The sequence below is a fragment of the Gymnogyps californianus genome, chromosome 2, assembly GCF_018139145.2.
Source record: "Gymnogyps californianus isolate 813 chromosome 2, ASM1813914v2, whole genome shotgun sequence".
NCBI lineage: Eukaryota > Metazoa > Chordata > Aves > Accipitriformes > Cathartidae > Gymnogyps > Gymnogyps californianus.
In genome coordinates, this window is record NC_059472.1 from 8,564,238 (window position 1) to 8,586,619 (window position 22,382).

The window sequence follows — 22,382 nt, forward strand, 5'->3', positions numbered from 1 at the left end:
ATGTCTGTCAATGTCTCAAACATTGTAGCAACCAAGGTAGGTCTGCATAAGGAAGAGGGCCATTAGCAAGAAGTTGGCTGGCATGGACACAGGGGGTGTGCCGGAGGGTATGCAGTCCTGTGTTCTGGCAGAACCAGCCTGGTAACCCACCACATATGGCCAGAGGCCACACAAAGCTTATTTGAGGAGGGGGCTTGTAGCTCCTTGGAAAGTCCCTAAGACCACCACCCCAATAAGCCGCACATGCTCAGTAGGTGAAGAACCCTCTGGAACACTACCATATATGTTGAGAACTGTCTAGAATGAACCCATATAAGTCTTCAAGAGGCGTGACTGTGGACGGAGATTTAGATTATAAAAGACACAACTGCAAAGAGCGGCACGCGCGCCCATCACCGGAGGATTGCCACGCTCGTCGCCGACATCGCGGGATCCAAGGGTGGTGACTTATCTGTTTTCTTTCCCCCCCTCTTTCTTTTCTTTTTTTTCCTTATTCCTCTCTTTTCTCTCTTCTTGTGAACGTTTTGCTGCAACCCACGCTGCCCACTGTTATGCCTTCCGCAGTTTGGATTGTTCGAATAAAGCGTTCAAAGTGATCGTTTGGTGTCGTTTCACCTTAATTTAGCCCGGGGGAATCCCAGAACCTCTACGGCCCTCTGGTCTGTCCGGTCCGGGTCGTAACAAATTTGGCGTAGTCGGCAGGATTCCCTCATTGGTGCTAAAGCGATCACTGGGACTAGGCTTTTACCAAAGCCCCTCTCTGAGAGGAGTCATACACCAGGGGAGACAGTCCTCTGAGGACTAGTACGGGATCTGGTCCCTATAATTGTACACTCATAATGGCCTCCCTGGGAGGACCGATTGTAGATTGTACCCCTCTCCTGGAGAGGTTAGAGGGCTATAGCGCCCGACCTTCTCTCTCTGGTATGACTTGGGCCCACAATAATTGGCACGATCCACAAGCGGTAGCCGACAGAATTTCCACCTTGGCTAAAGAACGAAAACTGAAACAAGGAAAGGGGAAGGCAGTAGTTTGTGCGGTTTTAGGAGCAGCTCTGGTGGCAGCACAACGGAATAAACACATGGCCCAACACGTGGAAGGGGAGACAATAAAATCCCTTCAAGATCTGGTGGGGGCTCTGCAGGAGCAATTAGGAAATGAGACAAGACATCTCTCTGATCAGCTTACCGCCGAGCGGGTGACTAACCAACGGCTACACACCGCTTTGACGGAAGCTTTGGAGCGGGAGCGAATATTGCGGGAACGATTAGATGAAATCCGCTCCCCAATTGTTGTAGAAAATTCGGATGCCGATTCTGACGAGGGGAAAAATCCAAAACCGTTATACCCTCTTAAAGACCTAGACCGTATAAAAGAAATATTTTCCCTCGGGGAGGGAGCTGTAATGCGACCTTTAATTAAAACTGAGACTGTGGATGGTGGTCAAGGAGGACCCCAACAAGTTACCACTCGTATCATTCCCTATTCTCCCACTGATTTGGGTAAAATTCAGGAGAAATATTCCCGGGGCCCCCGAGAAACTGAAACTGAGTATGTGTGGAGAGTGTCTCTTACCGGGGTGACCGTATCTTGCTGAGTGAGGACGAGGCGAGAGGATATTGGGGTCCGGGAGTTTTTCTAACCACAAATGACAATAGAGAACCCTGGTCCCTGACCCAAAGAGTGGCATACTGGGCGGGTGGATTGGATCCCATGGAAAGGGGAGACCCCTTCTCGATTAAAACGCCTACGGCGGGGCACATTTTAGAAAGTGTACAGAAAACTGCGTGCCTCCAGTTGATGCATGACCGGTTATTGGTTCCGCAACAGCCCTCTCCCATGCAATATGTGGCAGACCCCGACAGGTTGCATCCCCTTATAAGAGGATTACCTGATGCTTTGAAATTATATGCGGTGCAACTACAAGATCGGTTGAGGGCGCCTCGACCCCAGAGAAGGGGAGCCCCCCGGAGACGACATGGGGAGAGGTGGCACAAGAATTGATTAATTACGGGAGACGGATGGGATTTACCGGCCAGGGAGAGACAAAATCCAAGGCGGACCTTAGGAGGGTGGAAGGCAATGGGCGAATAAAAGCTGCACCCCCGAAGCCGACGCGGCCCCCTGATAGTAAAAGATATGTCTTATGGACAGAAGGCATCTCAAAGGGGATTCCCAGGGAGGTGATGGATGGGTTACCCACCCCCAATCTGGAAAGTTTGGTGAAAAGCTGGGACAAAATAAAGGAATCCCCATCTCCCTCAAACCCCAAGGATTTTGTTCTCCCATCCCGGGAACCTGAAACAATAATCCCATCCGCCCCCCCCGGGAGACTGCATTGATCGATCTGAGCGTCCCGGAGTCGGGAAACCCCCTCCGCCGTCCCCAGTCGGTGAGCCGGGGGATGGCCGGTGGATCTATTTAAGGAGGCTCACAGAAAACGACAAAGGGGACTTGTTAATTACCTTTCCCCTGGGTCCCTTTAAAACTCCAGTCACCTTTTTAGTAGATACCGGAGCCCAGATGTCGGCTCTCCGGGAGGACGTGGCTAACCGCTACGGGATAGTGGCGGATAAAAAGCGAATTTGGGTTACTGATGTGTTTGGAAATTCCAGACCTCAATCGACTGCTCGAGTAAAATGCTGGTTGCCTGGGGACGAATCCCCGATAGAGGTTTTGATGATATTGGGGAGGTTGCCGACGAACATCTTGGGACTTGATTTGCTCCGAGGGCGTGCTTGGGTGGACTCGAAGGGAAAAGAGTGGGTGTTTGGTTTACCGACAGTCACGGTGCGACTGTTACAATCCGCGCCGGAATTACCCCCGTCTAAGGTTGTGAATGTTAAACCCTATCCTCTCCCTCTAGGAGCTAGAGAAGGGATTGCTCCTGTGATTTCAGACCTGAAAGAAAAGGGAATAATTATCCCTGTACATTCCCCCTATAATTCTCCCGTTTGGCCTGTCCGCAAGCCAGACGGCAGATGGCGGCTAACAGTCGATTATCGGCACCTAAACGCCAATACAGGCCCCTTAACCGCCGCGGTGCCAAACATAGCAGAACTAATCGCAACCATCCAGGAACAAGCACACCCGATTTTGGCAACCATTGATGTAAAAGATATGTTCTTTATGGTTCCCCTGCAGGACTCAGACAGAGAGCGTTTTGCTTTCACATGGGAAGGTGTACAATACACATTCACTCGCCTTCCCCAGGGCTATTGTCATTCACCGACTATTGCCCATTATGCTTTAGCACAGGAACTTGCCCAAATTACCCCCAGGGAAGGAGTCAAAATATATCAGTATATTGATGATGTGCTAATCGGTGGCCCTGATGTTTCCGTGGTAGGACGGACTCAGGAAGACATAATTACCCATTTGGAAAATTTAGGACTCCAGATTCCAACAGGGAAAATACAACTCCCGTCCCCTGAAGTGAAATTTCTAGGCATCTGGTGGAGGGGAGGAACAGTGTGCATTCCCTCAGAGACCTTAACTACCCTCCAGCAAGTGAAAGCACCTGGTAACAAAAGGGAGCTTCAACACGCTTTAGGCCTACTGGTATTCTGGAGAAAACATATTCCGGACTTTTCTATTATAGCTCGACCTTTATATGACCTGACGAGGAAAAGGACCTCTTGGGAGTGGACCCCTGTCCATGAGGAAGCCTTAAAACTATTGATCTTTGAGGCTGGGGTATACCAGGCTTTAGGGCCAATACACCCGACTGATCCACTCCATATTGAGTGGGGCTTTGCCATCCACGGCCTATCAATACACATGTGGCAGCGTGGACCTGAAGGACCAACTCGCCCTGTCGGGTTCTACTCGAGAAGCTTCAAAGATGCTGAAAAACGATATTCAATTTGGGAGAAGGGTCTTTTTGTAGTTAATCTAGCCCTACAGGAGGCTGAAAAAATCACAAAGCAACAACCGATTATTTTGAGAGGGCCCTTTAAGGTCCTGAAGCCAGTGCTGGCTGGGACCCCACCCCCGGCGGGGGTTGCACAGCGAGAAACAGTCAGGAAATGGTATGCGCAATTAGATCACTATTGTCATGCACGAAGGGTAGAAGAAGGGGCACTTAAGGTACTCCAAATACAGGAGCCACCTGATAGCCAATCCAACCAGGATACCCCTCCTTCCCTTATAAAACCAGCTCCTCCATTTGAACCTCATTTGAAAAATGTGTGGTTTACTGATGCGTCCTCAAAAAGGGAGGGAAAGGTGTGGAAATATCGGGCAGTAGCCTTACATGTTGATTCGGGGGAGCGGATTATAACGGAAGGGGAGGGAAGTGCTCAGGTGGGGGAGTTGGTGGCAGTGTGGAGTGTGATTAAAAGAGAAGCTGAGAACAAAGAATCGACTTTTATTTACACAGATTCATATGCTGTATTCAAAGGATGTACCGAGTGGCTCCCCTTCTGGGAACAGAATCAATGGGAAGTTAATCGCATACCCGTGTGGCAGAGGGAAAGGTGGGAGGAAATATTAGAGGTTGCTAAGCAGGGGACTTTCTTGGTGGGATGGGTAGCCGCACACCAGAGGGGGGATCACCCAGCCCATATTTGGAACAATCAGGTAGATTCGCTGACACGTTTAGCTCCAGTGGCAGTGGAAGCCGAAGAAAAAGAGTGGGAGCGCCTGCTGGAGTGGTTACACGTGAGACGCGGTCATTCAGGAGTTAAAGATCTTTTCAGGGAGGCTGGTAGCAGAGGCTGGCCTGTAACTCGGGAACTGTGTAACACGATCACTTCTGCTTGCAGTCAGTGCCGCACCCGATTAGAGCGGCATCCCTTGCAAGGACCCCCTCTCCACTTACGGGACGGAAAGGGTCTCTGGGAAACTTGGCAAGTAGATTACATAGGTCCTTTCAAAAAATCAGAGGGAAAACAGTATATTTTGGTTGGGGTAGAAGTCGTCTCCGGCCTTGTTCAAGCCGAAGCAGTGGCACGAGCTACCGGGGAAAATACGGTAAAAGTGTTAAAGCGATGGTTCAGTTACCTACCCAAACCTAAATCTATCCAATCTGACAATGGCAGCCACTTCACTGCCGGGGTGGTTCAAGAATGGGCAAAGGATGAAGGAGTTCAATGGACATTTCATACCCCTTACTATCCCCAGGCTAACGGGATAGTAGAAAGAACGAATGGGTTATTAAAACATGCTCTCAAGTTGCACAGTGCTGGGTGGCCTGCACGGCTCCCGGACGCTGTGGCAAAAGTTAATAACAGGTGGGGAAAGAACGGATGTCCCAAACTCACTGCTTTCTGTCCGAAACCCCCCTCTTCACTGCCGGGAAAAAGGGAAGATGAAGACCCAGAAAAACCCCTCCATTATCCGGGACAGCCAGTTTTGGCTGATCTGCCAACTATAGGGGAAGTACCCCTCACTCTAAAAACCCCACTGAATCTTTACACATGGGTGGCTACTGACGCCCACGGGAAAGACCATCGCATTCACACCCGATGGATAATCCCGTCTTTCTAATATATGTATTACAGGTTGACAGAAGCCCATCGTGGGACTTAGGGTTTCAGTTGTTCAGCGGGTCATTCTTTGCATTGTTTGCCTGATCCTGTTAGGCCCGTTGCTGTTCTTTATTAGGGAATAGATGGTGTGGGGAAAGTTTATATTCTTACTTTGTGAATGTATAATCTTGTCTCAATCAACGGGGAATCTGAATAACCAACCCAACCTGGCATGGGAATTGATTACTGGTTTCGTCCGAATCTGGAATCGGACAGACCAAGGGTTTTGCGTGGACCTCCCTACGTCCGCGTCAGAGGGTCTCAAATTTGCCGTTATTTGGTTAAATCTCTCACGAGTGTTAAATTCAAAATTAGAAATGTTAAACCAAAAGTGTATTCAGAATACTCTCTGGAAGGAACAATGTTTGTGGGGAATTGACTACGCACCTTCTCTGGGGTGGGAAGCTGACTACATACCCTCTCCGGTAGCCTATAAGTTTCCAGTTAACACGACCTGGAGGGATATGTGGAAGGCTACATGCTGGAAGCAACAGCTCTGCATAGGAACTATGAGTGCTACCCTTGCAGCCCGAGAGGGTTGGACAGCATGTCCCCAGGAAGTGCAACTCCCTTGCATGTCTGTACTGAATTCGAAGTGGTGTCCCCGGGAGGAGGAGATCCCTTGTAATCTGGTACGTTGGTGGGACCCTCCCCCTCACGGTGAACCCCTACAACATGAATATAATGTTCCGCTATCCCCAGGTTGGTGTATTCAAATTCCTCGCAGATGGGGTAGCTATGCCCACCAGAATCGTTCTCGCTATGAATACGCTTGGTCCCTTAAGCATGCTTTACGTGATCCAGACAATATAATTGATGTGCGGGAAATAGATCCCCTACCCTATAAGAACACCCCCTTAATGACCTGTTCACGGACCATTGATTGTAAATCGTTAACATGGGACCCTATAGAAACATGGTATGTCTCAGAATTGCGAACTTTCATTCGGGATATGTGTACTTGCTGGGGTTTTCCGGTACCAGGATTTAAACGTAGAGACCCCAGGTGTAAAGGGCCCATTACCAGTCGAAAAACTGCATTAAAATGTGGAGTCACACTTACCCACGAAACCAAGTGGAACCTTGTGTGGAAAGGAGGAATCGGAGTAACTAAATCCTATGACCCATTAACGTGCTCCACTATGAGATATCCATCCCCTCAGGGCACCTTTTGGGCATGTTCGAATGGGAAAATGTACTCACAGCTGCATGTACACGAAATGGCAGGTTTACGCTGTACCATCGGCGTTCCAACAATGTGCCCTTCTAAAGTGTTCAATTTCTCAGTGCCCCATCATAACAGAAGGCGCTGGGAAAGTGATGGACCCAAGACGCGACCTGAGTGGGCAGTGCATGGAGTTCAGGTGCCTGATTATTACACCTGGGGCATGACAACATCTCTGATGTTGGAGAATATATTTACCCCATATGTGACCCTTAAAAGGCACCAATTCGTTTTAGAAAATCTGACCTGGCAAGTACACGTCCTAAGCAATTGGACCCGTTATACTTTCGGGGAAACAAATTTACAGGTTCAACAAGTGTCTAAAATGGCTTTGCAAAACAGATTAGCTTTAGATATGTTATTGTTAAAGGAGCAAGGTGTATGTGGAATGTTAAATCTCACCGATGGAGAATGCTGTCTCACCATACACAATGCAACTACCACCATAGAAGAAGCGCGAGAGAAGATGAGAGAGGTAACAGAGAAAACCGGAGAACTTTTTCAAGCGATGCAGCCCAAGGATCGGTTTAACGGCTGGGATCCGAAAACTTGGCTCACCTCTCTTGCAGGCTCACTGGGACTTACAGGTTGGGGAAAATGGCTTGTAAACATTGGTCTCATGATACTGTGTGGATTTTTATTTTTGATAATGGGCCTTGCAATAGGCAGATGTATGATCTCTCGCTTGCTATCCTCCATTACATCCATTCGTCATGTACGGATCACAACGGTCGAGGAAGACCTCAGGGAAAGTGACTTTTGAATATTGTTGTAATGTTAGGGCTGTGGGTTCCTGTTTTGCCTATTCTTGTTACTCTTACCTTGTGTTTCCTCCTTCTGCTGTCTGTGAAGTCGCCACCCTGGACGAGGATTGTATGGACAATGTTTGAGCCACGGGGTGGTGTGAGGGACTGAAAGAGTTAATGTCTGTCAATGTCTCAAACATTGTAGCAACCAAGGTAGGTCTGCATAAGGAAGAGGGCCATTAGCAAGAAGTTGGCTGGCATGGACACAGGGGGTGTGCCGGAGGGTATGCAGTCCTGTGTTCTGGCAGAACCAGCCTGGTAACCCACCACATATGGCCAGAGGCCACACAAAGCTTATTTGAGGAGGGGGCTTGTAGCTCCTTGGAAAGTCCCTAAGACCACCACCCCAATAAGCCGCACATGCTCAGTAGGTGAAGAACCCTCTGGAACACTACCATATATGTTGAGAACTGTCTAGAATGAACCCATATAAGTCTTCAAGAGGCGTGACTGTGGACGGAGATTTAGATTATAAAAGACACAACTGCAAAGAGCGGCACGCGCGCCCATCACCGGAGGATTGCCACGCTCGTCGCCGACATCGCGGGATCCAAGGGTGGTGACTTATCTGTTTTCTTTCCCCCCCTCTTTCTTTTCTTTTTTTTTCCTTATTCCTCTCTTTTCTCTCTTCTTGTGAACGTTTTGCTGCAACCCACGCTGCCCACTGTTATGCCTTCCGCAGTTTGGATTGTTCGAATAAAGCGTTCAAAGTGATCGTTTGGTGTCGTTTCACCTTAATTTAGCCCGGGGGAATCCCAGAACCTCTACGGCCCTCTGGTCTGTCCGGTCCGGGTCGTAACAGCAGGCTAGCTAGATAACGTGAAATCCTATTACAGCATGGAACAAGGAGTTGTAGTGGGCATGTAAGTCCCAAATCTAGCTCCTGATGATATAGCTTTTTCCACAGCTTATCCCTTAAACCACACACATGCTAGTTCTTGCACATCCAGCATCATTTCTGTACCCATTCTTAGTTGGAAGTGAGACTTTTGGCAAATTATTTGGAAAACTCCATAAAATACCTATTCCTGTTTACTCAGCTAATGCTAAGCCCAGTGCCCTTCAGTGTGCTTGGGGTCTCTGGAAGGTTTCTGCAGATGATTGTTTCTGTTGCCTTCTCCCAGGTGAGAACGTTTATTCTTACACCTACCACTAGCATGCCCTAGGCTTTGCAAGAGAAAATGCATCAAACCCCTTTGCACCGCCCCAGAGACACAAAGCAGCTATAAAGCAAGCTAAAGCAGTTAATTGCTCTGCTTCCCCAAAGCAACATGAAGGAGCTGGAGTACCCTGGAGAATCTAGCATTTACAGAGTAGTTTCTGTTGCATGAAAGGCATAGCCCTTAAAATCATAGACATAATGGTCAAAGGGATTTTAGGAGATCACATAGTCCAACTTTTCACGCTGAGGTGGGCTCAAGCTTAGAGGTAGGTTACAATTGATGATGTTGGCTTACGCCTTTTTTAAAACTGAAAGTGTTTACGCTATATATTTCTGGAGACTGATTTGTACCTGCATTTGCAGAATGGCTGAGGTCTCAGAAGAGATCTGCACACCAAATCCTCAGTCTGTTCTTTCTGTTTGCTGTGCAATTTTCATACCTACTGTAGAGTGGCTGACAGGAACCAGCACTGGAGACTGTAGCAGAACTCCCTTCTCCCAGTAGCCCCTGGGACTTGAACCAGCACTCACAAACTTTTGGGCTTGCCACCGTACAGAAGATTGTGACCCCACACCTGGGAACCAGGCAAAGCCTTCCTCCAGCTGCACTGTTGGAAGAGAATGATGCCCCATTGACAGCTGCCTCTCCAGTGGGCCTGAGCACATGTAGCAGAACTGAATGTCCCCGACATGCTGTATGTGTTGATCTAAGATCAACCCTAGACTATGTGACTGCCTTATTCTCTCTTTGCAAACAGAATGAAATGTGATGGAGTTTTGGTATAAATGACTCTGATCTTGAGTAATTCCTTGCAACACTTCCTTGCATTCACACTACTAATCATGAGGTTAGGGAAATACTGCTTGAAAGATGCGGTAATGACTTGGAGCCCGGCACAAGCAGTAAAAAATTGCTCTGTCTTAGGAAATATTGTCATTATCCCATAAATATGGCATATCTGCATAGTCTCTGCCTTAGCACATATGGACCACGGAGAGGAAAATATATTACATCATCACATTGTCATGTGCAGTTGGCAGGAATTCTGGGAGCTGTTCCTTAACTCCATGTTCAGATGAGAGGAGAAAGGGGAAAGAAACAAGTGACAGGTAGAGCTGTATCAAGGTAGAAGGTTTAATTTTTTAAATAAGTTTTCATCTGAGACAGATGTATGATGATAGAAATATAAACCCATCTTCCCCCAACTTGGCCAAGGTTCTATGTGATGGAGTCCTTCACATGCAGTTTATGCATGTGTTGAAGTCATTTGCTTGGCCGTATCCTAAAAAAAACAGTTTTAGTTTCCTTTACCATATGAAACAAAAGTAATTGCAACATAGCCCAAAGCAACGTATTCAGTTTGGCCCTACGTGCTGCTCACATCAAAACCCTCAGCAACAGCATGAAGGGAAGATCTGCAGGACCAAAAAAGGTGGCATTCATCACATCTGCCATTGTAGGAGGTAAACCTGAGCTGGCTGTCTGGGCTGCCATCATAGCCAGTTGAGTCACTGGAGTTTATGGTTCAGTTTACCCACCCACATATAGGTGTGTACTTCAGGAGATGAACCACCCCCTCAACTCCATTGATGCTACTGATTGGTTCTCCATTGACCATAAAGGGAGCCTGGTTTTGTTTGGTCACGTATAGACATCTTATGGAGATGTGCACTACCTGATGTCAAACCCACTTACTGACTTCTGTGGGAATCCGCAGAAGTCACCCTTCCATGGAACTGCATGGTTTGGGGGTTTGGGGTTGGTTTTTTTTTTTCAGTAGGAAATTTGCTACATGGTGAAAATACATCACTGACGGATATGCAATGCCAGATGCATACATTGGGATCTGAGGTACCAGCCATGTTTGACATGCTGGATTGCTACAATTAAAGGAAGAGAAAGGGGTCAAAAAAACCAGAGAAAAATGGGGGAACTCTCATATATCCTGCTTCATAATCCTTTATATTAATGCAATGGGCTCTGAAATCTCTGTACAGTGACATATAGATACACCTTATGCATTACTAGCAGCTCAAAGCAGGGCCATTTTTATGGGATTTAAGACCACCTTTCTTGTTTCCTGTGAATTGCAAGTCACAGAATATCATGTCGTTGCCTCAATCAGGTCATGCTAAAGGGTTATCCTGAAAAGCATCCAGCCATGGCTGGAAACAGCAGGAGACTGAGCTGCCACCACTCCTCTTGCTGATTTGTTCCAGTGATCTAATCAGTCTCCTTTTGGAGTGTCTGGTAGACCTTGCCTCTACCTTAAGCTTGTCTCATTTTAACTGCTAGCCATTGTTTCCTGTGCAACTTCTCTTACTTTGTATTTTCTCCATGCCTCCAAGAGGCACCTCATTCTGCTTACTTAGTAACTTACAGAAGCCAAATTTTCTAATAACTTACTTATTTCATTGTGGGATATTTTCTTACAGCCCTTTAGTTTTTTTCCGTGGCTTTTCTCCGCTTCCTGTACAATTTTTCAACATCCCTTGAAAAACATGGTTATCAGGCCAAGATGCAGTACTGTAGTACACACTGCTGCTACAAACCCAGGTAGAAATCACATCCCTTCTCTTACTCACTTTCCTCTGCTGTGTATGTCTGATGATCACATCAGTGATGTCATTTCCCCCAGCATCATTCCTAAGGTTAAAATTCGCCTGTGTATCCAATATTGTCTTTAGGTCTGCTTTGGTCTGTGCTTCTAGGACGCAGGTGTCACCTTTATTCAATTGCATTTACTTTGAATGGTCCCAATCTACAAAACGTTTCATCATCTTTTTATTATTGCCTAGTCACAGGATAATTTACTAGTCTGCCAATCTTTATGTCGTTGGGAAACTCTAGATTCAACCCCAATGTTGCTGATAAAAACTTGGAAGGTTTTGGACCAATGTCTGTGAAATCAGCTAGAAGATCTATTGCTTGATAAAATCTACTCACTAAAAAAAAAAATTCGATAGCTGTCAGTTAAGTGGTCCTTTAATCTATTAAAAATATGCTTCAATGTTGTACAGGCCGTATTTTGTCTTATTTTATTTAGAATATTATGTGGTACTAAAAGCCTGAAATATCTAGAGTATGTTCAAGCTATGCAGTCTCCTTAATCAGTCAGTTTACTGCCATATGCAAAATACTAGTTTTGTTAGATAAGAGCTTTTTTCACATTAAACATGTCATTAATGGTTAGTAATTGTAGTCCTAGTCTTTAACCTCATTGTTGATTTATGAACATGTCTCTTTTTGATGTAAATGGCTGGTTGGCTTTCCGCCTATCTTTGCATTGTCTTGTTTGTCCTCAGCAAATATTGGCAGAGAATTAACATTTTTCCAGTCGTTCGTAATTTCCCCAGTATTGTGAGATTAAAAGGAAACATCAGGGAACCAGAGACCACATCGGCTTCACTTTAAGATGCTCGAGTCAAAGTTATCCAGGCCTGCTGATTTCAAAAAGAGTTGTTTCATGTTCTCTGAACCACTAAAGGCTCAGAAAGTAGTTTATCATCCTCATTTGATCTTAGTGTATCATCCTGCTTGCTCCCAAATACAGACTAGAAGCACGTTACCTTTATTGTTACTAGCATTTAATTTGTTCCTGATCCACTTAAAAAACCTCTCTTTCTTCCTGTCTTTGGCCTTTTCATCTCTGGATAGTGTCTGATGTCTTCAGCTTCCCTTATCGACCACCTAATTAGAGAGAAATCACAAAACATATTTCCAACCTTCTCATTTGTTATATTCTCTTATTTCTAAATTGTTTCCACCCATTGTCTTTACTTGCCAATTGCACTTTTAACTAAAAATAGTGTGGTTTTTCTTTCTTTTCTGAAGATCTGACACATTCTTCATAAATAAAGTCCAATTGCTATTCCTGATGACTCTTACTTTTCTTTCTTTTAGTGTATTTTAGTGCATCTTTGGTTGCAAGCCACCAGCTTATAGGTAAACCTCACTACTTCCATTTCTGCTATGGACAATGCTGAACAATTGATAAAAAGAGTTTGAAACTTCAGCAGGAGAGTCCCAGCACACAGACACACGTTAGCTCTAAGCATCAAAAAAATAATAATTAAAAAAAACAAATCAGTGCAAGTAATCTATTGGAGATTTTGTTAAAGCATCTACCTGAGGGCATCAGAACAGTACACAAACATTAGTTTGATTATTGGGAGAATTAAGGCATCGGCTGACCTCTGCCACTGCCTGGCTGTGTGACCACTGTCAACATTTTCTCTTTAATTGTCCTTTGAATATGAACAGATAACAATAAATAAATTGTATAGTAAATATCTATGCCCAAGAAGAGTTCAGTGGAGTTGCAGATGCAATCACAAATCTGGTGTTCCTGTCTGAAGACTTAACTTGCAATGAAAAAGTTTTCTTCTGCATATTTCCTGTTGTTTGTTTGCTTTTTTTAATGTGCTGTTTCCCAGGGATTAGATTTTTTTTTACCGAAGGAAGAAAGTAGCTTTCTTTTCATACATTGCTGTTTGTTTGCTTGCTTTTTTAATATGCTGCTCCCATGGATTTCTCCTTTTTTTGTGGTAAGCGAAGAATCCCACAATGTATTGCATCAGGCTCCACGCTATGCACCAGCAACACAGCTTGAACCGTGTCTTGAGCGCCGCGGCAGAGAGCAGAGATAGAGCTAATATTAACCACTCGCAGGAAGCGTCTATCAGCCACAGCCAGCCAGGTGTTGAGAAGCGCTGCGCTGCCGAAACCTGATGTGGTAGGCACAGGTGAGTTTACAGAGAGATCTTGTCTTTCTCTTTTTGCCTCCTGCTTTTATGTCTCTGAACTACTATCAGTGTGTTTTTACTGGCGGGGCCCTGCTATGCAGAGCGTGAATATATGTAGCCACACTTTCATGCTGCAGCGTCGTAGCAGGCTCACAGTTTCCTTGAGAATCACTTGTGATGGGAAAATGGTGATTATTGTTACTAAATGCAGGTCAAATGAATACGTCTGGAATTCCACACAACGAAAGAAAAAGGCAAACCTCTAGACCCCAGACTTCCTTGCAGTGAAATTTCAAAGGCCAGCAGACAGCAAGGCTCTTCTTGCATTTCTCAAAAAGATGAGAATAATTCAAGAAGTCTGACAAATGTCTCTATATCTCTCCCTGTGTTATGACAAGGTCAAGGTGAATAATTGTATGGCTCAATTCTTACGCTGCGTCACCATTGTGGATGTTGCTGAGCATGTTGTGACCTACCAGCTGTGAAGGCAATGCAGGAGACACAGAGACCAGAGGAGGGAAAAAATAATTTACCCTGTGGAAGCTACTGAAATCTGTGGAGGATTCCTTTACAGATGATGGGATTACTCCTGGCAGGGCACTTTCTTCTCCATAAAGCAATCATTGGCTGATCTTTTGAGGGCTGAGTGACACCAGCTGTGCTCTTCTACTCTGGAACACTTTTTAGGAAACTATTAGAAAATGTGATTTCTGTAGTCATGCAAATTAATTACAGATTGAACATTTGTTTAGGAAACTTAAACTCATGGCTGTATTTCCCGACTGTCCTCAGCATTTTTTTAAATGGGTCTTGTTCTGAAGATGCTGAAAAACAAGTTTTTATTGGAAATTCTACTGAAAAGTTGCAAACAACATGTCATCATCTCAACGTCCTGTGTCTGTGTCTATATTTTTTTGCTGAGGCCACTTATTGATTCAACATTTATTATCTCATTTTGATGATTTCAGCTATCAGGATGCAAAATATGAATGGCACCAGCAAAAGTCAGCATGATCTATTTGTTGACCCTAATCTCTGAGCGATGTAATTCCCTGTTTCCACTCTTCCTTAGCAAATATTGGGTCATGCATTCACACTGTCAGATAGCATCACCCAAAATTTACTTTCAAGCCTACTCCCTTGATCTTTCACTTTGACTACATATTAATTGTAACTTATGCTTTCTTTTGGAGTGAACTATCTCTTCATCCAACACAAAACCTGTCATGGGGGATAGTTCAGCTTACGGGCCCTTCCCAATAAACAGGACGAGTAAGACTGCAGTGTACGTGGCTCCAACCCTCACACTGCATCCTCCAACACAAACAGTCCCCCAAAGCATGTCGTGTATTTTGATGGTCCATGCCATCAAAACACCCCTGGTCCACAGAGTGGTCCACAAATTGTTTTGGACAATTGAAACAAAAATAATGCACACAAATGGATAATGGTATCTTAGAGGCACAGGGCACCTGATGCCCAGAAAAGACCAGCGCCGAGTGCTACCTAGCGTGACAACTAGAAAGTGCCGGCACTGAATGAGGTGGATATGAGCTTCCTGCACCATTTGGCTGTGGGCCCATATTCACTCCCCGAATGGCTATAATAGATATATTTAACAATATAAATGCAGTCTGAAGTATCTTTGCCTTGGCTATGCAGTTTATAAAGTCTTCGCACTTGACTCCACTGTGTCTGGTCTTCTAGGCTTAACAAAGAGGTTTTGCCTTTCTGTTCCTCCTAAAATATTCAGAGTAAACATTTTTAAAGTTGAAATATCCAAACAATATGTCTCAATCCATGTTTAACACACACAAATAACCCACTTGATTTTTCACTAAGCAGCCCCCCCAATACTATAGAATATACCAATATCCATAAATGGTGAAAGAACCCTGGAATCCCCAGCAACCCTCCAAAAATAAAGAAATTACTGTTATTATCACAATGTGTAATGGGAATGCTATTTGAGTTACATCATACTCTTTACACACTGCAAGAAGCATCCTCTGGTGCTTGAATCCCATCATTTCCCTTGGAAAAAGGTCATGGAATCAGACCCGCAAACCTTATGTTTAAATAACATTGCAGGCCTGGCTGCAACCCACGACAGTAATGAAAATGCTTAATTAAGGTTTCCAGTTTACTTCTAACTCACTCCACATTGCTTAACTATTACAGCATATGTCTCACATTGTACTTACAGTGAGATCTCTCAAGGACTGAAGAACCCCTCTACACCCAGGCAGCCTGGGTGAATTGGAAAGGATTCTATCTTAGTTCTTGAACTTATTATTTCTGTGGGTTTCTGAGTGATCTTTAATGTTATTTGAAGACTGCAATCTTGGTAGTAGAATCTGGTTTTTACAATAACATTCAAATAATTCAAGGGCAGCCTAAATATGGCAACATTATTAGCAAAATCGTTAAAGGCTACTGCTTTATTTTTTTTCCATCTATTACTATAACATTCAAAGATAAAGCACTAAACAAAGGTCTTAGGAGACAGAGCTTTCTCACAAGGTTTCTAGGTGACTTTGGACAATCACCTAGGTCCAGATTTAGCCCAACGAGCTTTGATTCTAGGCTTCCTATATTGTCAAAGGATGTGAAAGACAGAGAAAGAAAAAAAGAGGGAGTAGAGACTTTCAGAGAGAAGTTCATCCCACATTAATGAGGATTGCTCAGGTGACTGACTTTCTTTGAAAGCTGAGGGAACCTTGGCCATCTGTTTTCCTGCTTGGGGAGCTTCAGGCAAGTAAGTAAACTAAATAAGAGACATTTGGGCATATGTCTCCAGGCAGCAGATCTTTAGCTGGTAAATGTTGGCCTTTGTGCAATGGGGAGCATTGAAGAAAGATTCACTAGAGAGCAAGAGATGCTGCATGCACAGTAGCTCAGCTGCGCAAATGCCCAAAAACAAGTCCTGTCAGTAGGATACGATATTCATATGGTTCTTAAACTCACATAGAGGGTATGGTCTTCACTGGTCCACGTGCATGGGTTTCATAGGACGTTAGCTCATATCAGTAATAAGGTCTGGAATATTTTAAGCCCTACCCTGTCACAAGAAGAAAAGTCAAATTTTTCCAGGATCCAGCACATGGGGTTCTACTCCAGGTCCTGCAACAACAACATGCCTTCCTGTGAAAGATTGCCCCAAAAAGTGTTTAAAGAGTGGCTATATAATTTTTTTTTTTTTATTATTATTTTTTTTTGAGACTAAAACACATCAGCTCACACAACTAACCACCCCTATATGGAAGTATGGCCTGCCTTGAACTTCCACTGCAGGTTCGCCACGGCTTGTAACACTGTTCTGGAGGGAGTCCCGGGATGTCTTGCAGAGGTGCAGCAGAGTCATGCAGAGTGACTCCAAGAGTTACCTGCCTGACTCTGGGCATTGCTTTGATGAATGGTATATCCCAGAGAAGCACAGCAGATCAGCTGAAGCTTCACTGTTGCCATCCTTGTTAGTGCCTGGTTCATCTGGCCTGCTCCAAGATTGCAGTTTATCAACTCAGGTCCTGCTGCTCATTGTAAATTACTATTTACCTCACACACACTTCTTTAACAGTGACCCAAGTTTACAGCAAATTTAATACAGTCTAAATGTGAAACATGTTTGGCTTTGTAAAGCTGATCAGTGCTATGTTGACTTTTATTGACAATTGCATTTATTTTTATAGGGATAGTGTTTTTCTTTTCCCATGTCTTGCAACATGATTAAGACAGAGGTAGAAGATTAACCCTTCTACATCCAGACCATTAAAACCCAAAGCACATCCAGCCAAGCTGCAGAGCCACACACAGACTCTGCTCAGGGAAAAACCACTAAACTTGTGAGGCTTCCCAAAACGAAGGGCATCTTTGTACAGTGAGGACACATTTTGCTAGAAGGTTGTGCCCCTAGTGAACACAACATAGTAAACTATTATTATAACCAAGTCTATCATATCTTGGCTCTGGCAACTTCCTCAGTGAGTGGCTTTGCCTAGCACAGTCCTACTGAGTCTAAAAAATAATTTCAATTTTGAAGGGATCTGTAAGCTATATCTATGGCAAGTGACAACCACATAGCATATGGTTACCCAGATATGCTTTAAACTGACTACGATGAGTATCAACAGCCCAGAGCTTTAATTGTTTTATCAGGCAGATAAACTAGCCCACCCCTAGGCCATTGACAGGCTGCTTCTAACATCCAAAGGCGGGGCTGATTGGCATAGGCCAAAACTGGACCAGCTTTTGTGCTAGCAATTAAACTTTAGGCATGACCACGGCACAGTTAAGCCCATTCCCCTATTTTAACACTACAGCTCTAGCCATACAAACAAGTCTGAATCTAGCTTGATGTCCCTAAACTTGACGAATGCTTGCAAGTTAGCACAGACACTAAAAAATCCAGAGGGTCATACTTTATTAAGACCTCATGTTATTTCATGAGGCAGTGTTACTTCACGGCAGTTGAGGCTCACATTTTTACAAGACATAAGACAAAAAGAAGTCAGTTTGCCAAGAATGGATGTGTTCATTACCGCTCCATATGTGTATCACAGATGTCTCACAAGACAAAAAGCTAAGACTGTTCTGCAGCAGCGCAGATAATTTATGTTCTCCTTCCACAGCTAACTGTCCTTCCATGACTACAAAATATTTCCTTCTCTTTCCTCCTTAAAAAAAAACAACAATAAAAGCACTGGTTGGGATGCTTGGTGGGATGATGGAATGTCTGTTACGCTGAAATAGGGGACTGTGTTGGCTAAACATTGATGTGTGGAGTGTAACTTTTATGTAAGTTGTCATCTTTAAACGTTTAACAGCTGCTCCTCACACAGGATGCCCTCTTTCCCTGCAGAATGAGCACACAACAAAGCCTGTGGTGCTGAAATATTTTGCATTCTGGGATTTAGAACGTCTCTTCTCTTAGGGCAGGATATAATAAAAAATTAACCCATGGATCATTAGGAAGTGTTTAGCGAGGGCGGGAAGGCAGGCAGTGTTTTTGTACTCAACTGAGCCTCTGTTACGTGGTGGCTAACAGATGCTTTCGTTCCGAGATGAAATGCAGACTCGAGGTTCAAAAGTAGAACCTATGTTGCCAGCTTGCATTTCCGAGACAGAACTATGGGGGTTTACGGGGACTAAAGCAGCTAATGTCTTCCAAAATAAAGGATACTGAAATACAGCAAAAGTACAAGCCCAGTTACGGGATGAGAAGTCCAACGTAGACTGAAACCATGAAAGGATCTAATCAGCCTTGTATTTTAACATTTTTTCTCATGATCAGACCAGTTAAGGGCAAACCTTTTGTGTCCTCTTTTTATTTTTGGTTCTGTGTCATTGTTTATGGGGAATAGGATGGAGAGGTTTCATACCCAAGAGGATTCTGTTGTTCTTGGGTTTGAATTTATTTGGGCAAGTTACTCATCTGTGTCTAATTATATTTGTTATAATGCTATGGACATGCTGTTCTAGAAGAGCTTTTCTGTATTTTTTTTTTCTTCTTTACTGTGTGGTGAATATGAATTTTCCCTATAAAATCCTAGCTAAGATCTCACAACTCTTATTTCTGAGTGCTTATTAATCACAATAATTTGCTCAGGAACCAGGAATAAAATTACTCTCAGCTAAATATCACATATACCCAGAAAATAAAAAAAGATATGAATCCAATCTGCATTGTTGTCCATGCTCCAAGTGCTGCTCTTTAATAGCACAGTGTCTCAGGCACAGCATGGAGAATGAGCATGTTACAGTAAACAGATTCTTTCTCTGATAGTTCTTCACCAGTAATCCCAGTTGCACCAGTGATTCAAAGACCACAGGACAAGGCCAACATTAATACTACTCTGCACTCAGAATTTGGGGCTGTTTTCATTTGCCTTCCACATTTTTACACAAACAGATTTGCCTTTTCAACCAAACCATGAGGGTTAGAAATGTACTTTTATCTAAAAAGAACAGGCAAATCCTTGCAAAATCACATGACCTCAAAAGCTGGCTTTTGAAGAAAAACAAAAATCATGGGTCTTTTAATGTTATCATTCTCCTTCCAGTTTTATTCTTACCAATTGCCAGTTAGTCTAATCCTGCATCTCTTGCTAAATACTAAAGATAGGATGGAGAGCAAGAGAGGCAGACTTCATCAGTTTGACCACAAAAATGTTAAGATGTCTGAGCTAAGCTAATCATAGGCACATTCCAGAGTCGATGGAAGAAGGCAGGAATGGGGGATTGAGCCAACTTATTTTAAACACCTATCTTAGTATGAGAACAATTTCCCTCCGGGATTGACCAAAGAGGGAGTTTAGTTCACTAATTGCAATACATGCATAACAGATGCTTAATCTAATTATTTTAGATGACCTTAATTCTACCCTATATGCCTTTCACACAGCCCCCAGAAGTCATGGCGTGCCTTGCAGTATAAAAGCTTTCTGGGAAAATACCAACCTTTGCAAAAGGCCAGAGCAGAAACCATCCAGGAAAGAGTGCTTCAAAATAGCATTGAAGTGAGAGACATCCTTCACGTGCGTCCTCTGTGCAAGGATGAATTCTGCCGGCCCATTGAAGTCCTGCTCCTGAACTTTGGATGTTGCAGCTCTCTGGGATCTGATAATGGAGCTAAAATATTTCACTTATTAAATCTGTTCTTATAACACACATGGTCATCTTAAAAAAGCCCAAATCCTATGGAGCAGTACTGGAAGGGCAGTATAGCCAAGATGGAAACATATCTAAGATTGTGTACTGATTTTCTACCCTGTGCAAGTTAATTCCCACTTGCAGTACACGTACATACCAATATCTTTGGAAAACAGAAACACAATGAAAATCTGCTGAGGATCTTCAGCTCCATCTTCACCACAAGCTCCCTCTGGTCTGATGTTGAGGTATAAATAGAACGTATGCTTTCTTTCGTCACACAAAGCCAAGCCGCAACAATGTGCGGTAATGGGTACTTCCGTCGTTATTATTACTGTGGGACAGACAGGCTCTAGCTCAGAAGCACCACAGTGAAAGAGCACAACCCTAATTGCCTTGAAATCGGGTCTAGAGGGAGCAGTTTCCTGTCTAAACCTGCTGTGCTAATTATAGTCCTGCAAAATGAACATGAACTTTGACCCGTGTTTGCAGACATAGCTTGAAGACAGCCCTTGGCCGGGATCCAGTAACAACCTCCAGGCGGGTGGGTCCTGGCACTCATGAGTCACCACAAAAGCAGATCCTCCGTGCGTACATTGAAAGAGGTGAAAAAAATGCTGGCTGAACAAAGAGATTTGAAACAAAATCTCTAATGCAAAGAGTGTGGGTGGAAATACACAGAGAGTAAAGATGGCAGATTGGCCTTGTGAAAGTGTATCTTTCTAAGCACAGCCTGAAATATAAAGATTGTTTTATAATTAAGATATGAAATTGAAGGGAATCCAAGTTCAAAGTCTGGCTCTTGCAGACACTTGCTTCATATTTTTCATCAAGTCACTGATTTGATCCTTCAGAGCTAATAAAGACCTTTGAAGAACTGGGTCCCAGGTCCCCTTCTCTCTGCAGATGGAGAACTTGTAATTCCTCTCTATACGTCTTGCTTTTTGCATGAGCCCCTCCCCCCCAGTCTTGTAGCCATATGAAGGATAGTTAAAATATTTAGACATAGCTGTATACTTTGCATTCATAACTTGTAAATAGAGATTGCCATAAAACTCTAGGCTTTGAAATAAAGAAAAAGTATGAATAATAATTTAGAGAAGTCATTTAAATGTGTCGAAAGTTTAATTTCCTGGGGATATTTCAGCAGTAACAAAATGAGCTGAACCTTCTTGGATCCCTGGCAATTATCACGCATCCTGAAACAGTAGTTTAATTGATGTTTTAGATCCTATAACTGAGATTCTATATTTGAAATATAAATGGGAATTATGTTGTTTAAAAACTTTGAATGTAAAAATAATATCCTAGAGGGCATGAATGTATGAACAGAGTGTTCATTTGGTGGCTGTCAATCCATAAGAAAAGTGTCTGTCATTGAAGTCAGCAGTGACATGTAAATTCACCGGAAATATCCCATAAATGAGCGGACACATAGGCTAATAAATGTATAAAATACTGAGTGGGGGGTTAACTCATCTTCTGATCCTTCCTCTAATGTACTCATAGTTTACATCACCTCCTGTCATGTCAGCCCTGGCTCTGAGATGAAATGAGTTGATGTGATTGGTGATAACCCTGTATCGCTATAGTGACAACGGCAGCTAGTCTGCTTATGTACTCCTTTGCGTAGCTAAACACTTGACGTGAAATGCAGCTCAGCAGGAGTACGCTGCTACGGTGTACTGAAATGTTGGCCCATCTCACTGAAAGAAGGTGTATGCCTTGGGGCTATGTCTTGTGCCATCCTAGGATGATTTTTTCCATACTTTTGCTTGTAAAATCTGGCAATATCTAACCTGCTCTGCATCACTCCCTGCTTACAAGGTTATCCCAGGTAATTTAAATTTCATGGAGCTTTGGCTGAGACAAGGCTAGGAGACAAGGTAAACTCAAGACGCTCAGGTAAAATGTCTCAATTTTTTTGGCCTAAAATTCCAGGAGGTAAGGCTGACCTTTGTCAGATGTCAGATCATGATGTCTGAATTTAGTAAGATAAATCCCTCCATTGGTATTGTCTCTCGGAGTGATTTCTCACTGTGCCTGAAACACAGACAACTCGTTCAGAAATCAGTGGTACCACTGTAAGGTGGTAAGACATGTAAACCAAGAAAATGGGGAAAATAAGGAAATCTATCCTCAGCAAGTTCCCCCAGAAAAAAATCAGTGCAGCAGGGAATTCATCACTGGAATTGTTCACAAGGATCTTGGGGAATGGAAGGACTTTTATAAAGGAGCATTTATAAACAGGTCAATTCATCCA

At 43.8% G+C, this 22,382-nt stretch overlaps 2 protein-coding genes across 2 annotated transcripts; both read left to right on the forward strand.

Annotated features, from left to right (window-relative positions):
* On the forward strand, window positions 1-8,277 carry LOC127012586 (uncharacterized). Its single transcript, XM_050890784.1, has 2 exons — window positions 1-442; window positions 5,506-8,277. Exon 2 carries the CDS (start codon window positions 5,616-5,618, stop codon window positions 7,518-7,520), a length of 1,905 nt encoding a protein of 634 aa, XP_050746741.1. The 5' UTR covers window positions 1-442; window positions 5,506-5,615; the 3' UTR covers window positions 7,521-8,277.
* Window positions 442-2,329, forward strand: LOC127012587 (uncharacterized). Its single transcript, XM_050890785.1, is given in 2 exon segments — window positions 442-1,575; window positions 1,578-2,329. Coding segments are annotated over 2 exon segments (1,164 nt in total). The 5' UTR covers window positions 442-839; the 3' UTR covers window positions 2,006-2,329.
* Window positions 8,278-22,382: the final 14,105 nt, after the last annotated feature.

Bases quoted from the DNA above. Each gene is read 5' to 3' on its own strand.
- LOC127012586 (XM_050890784.1), top strand. From the start codon at position 5,616: ATGGTGTGGGGAAAGTTTATATTCTTACTTTGTGAATGTATAATCTTG.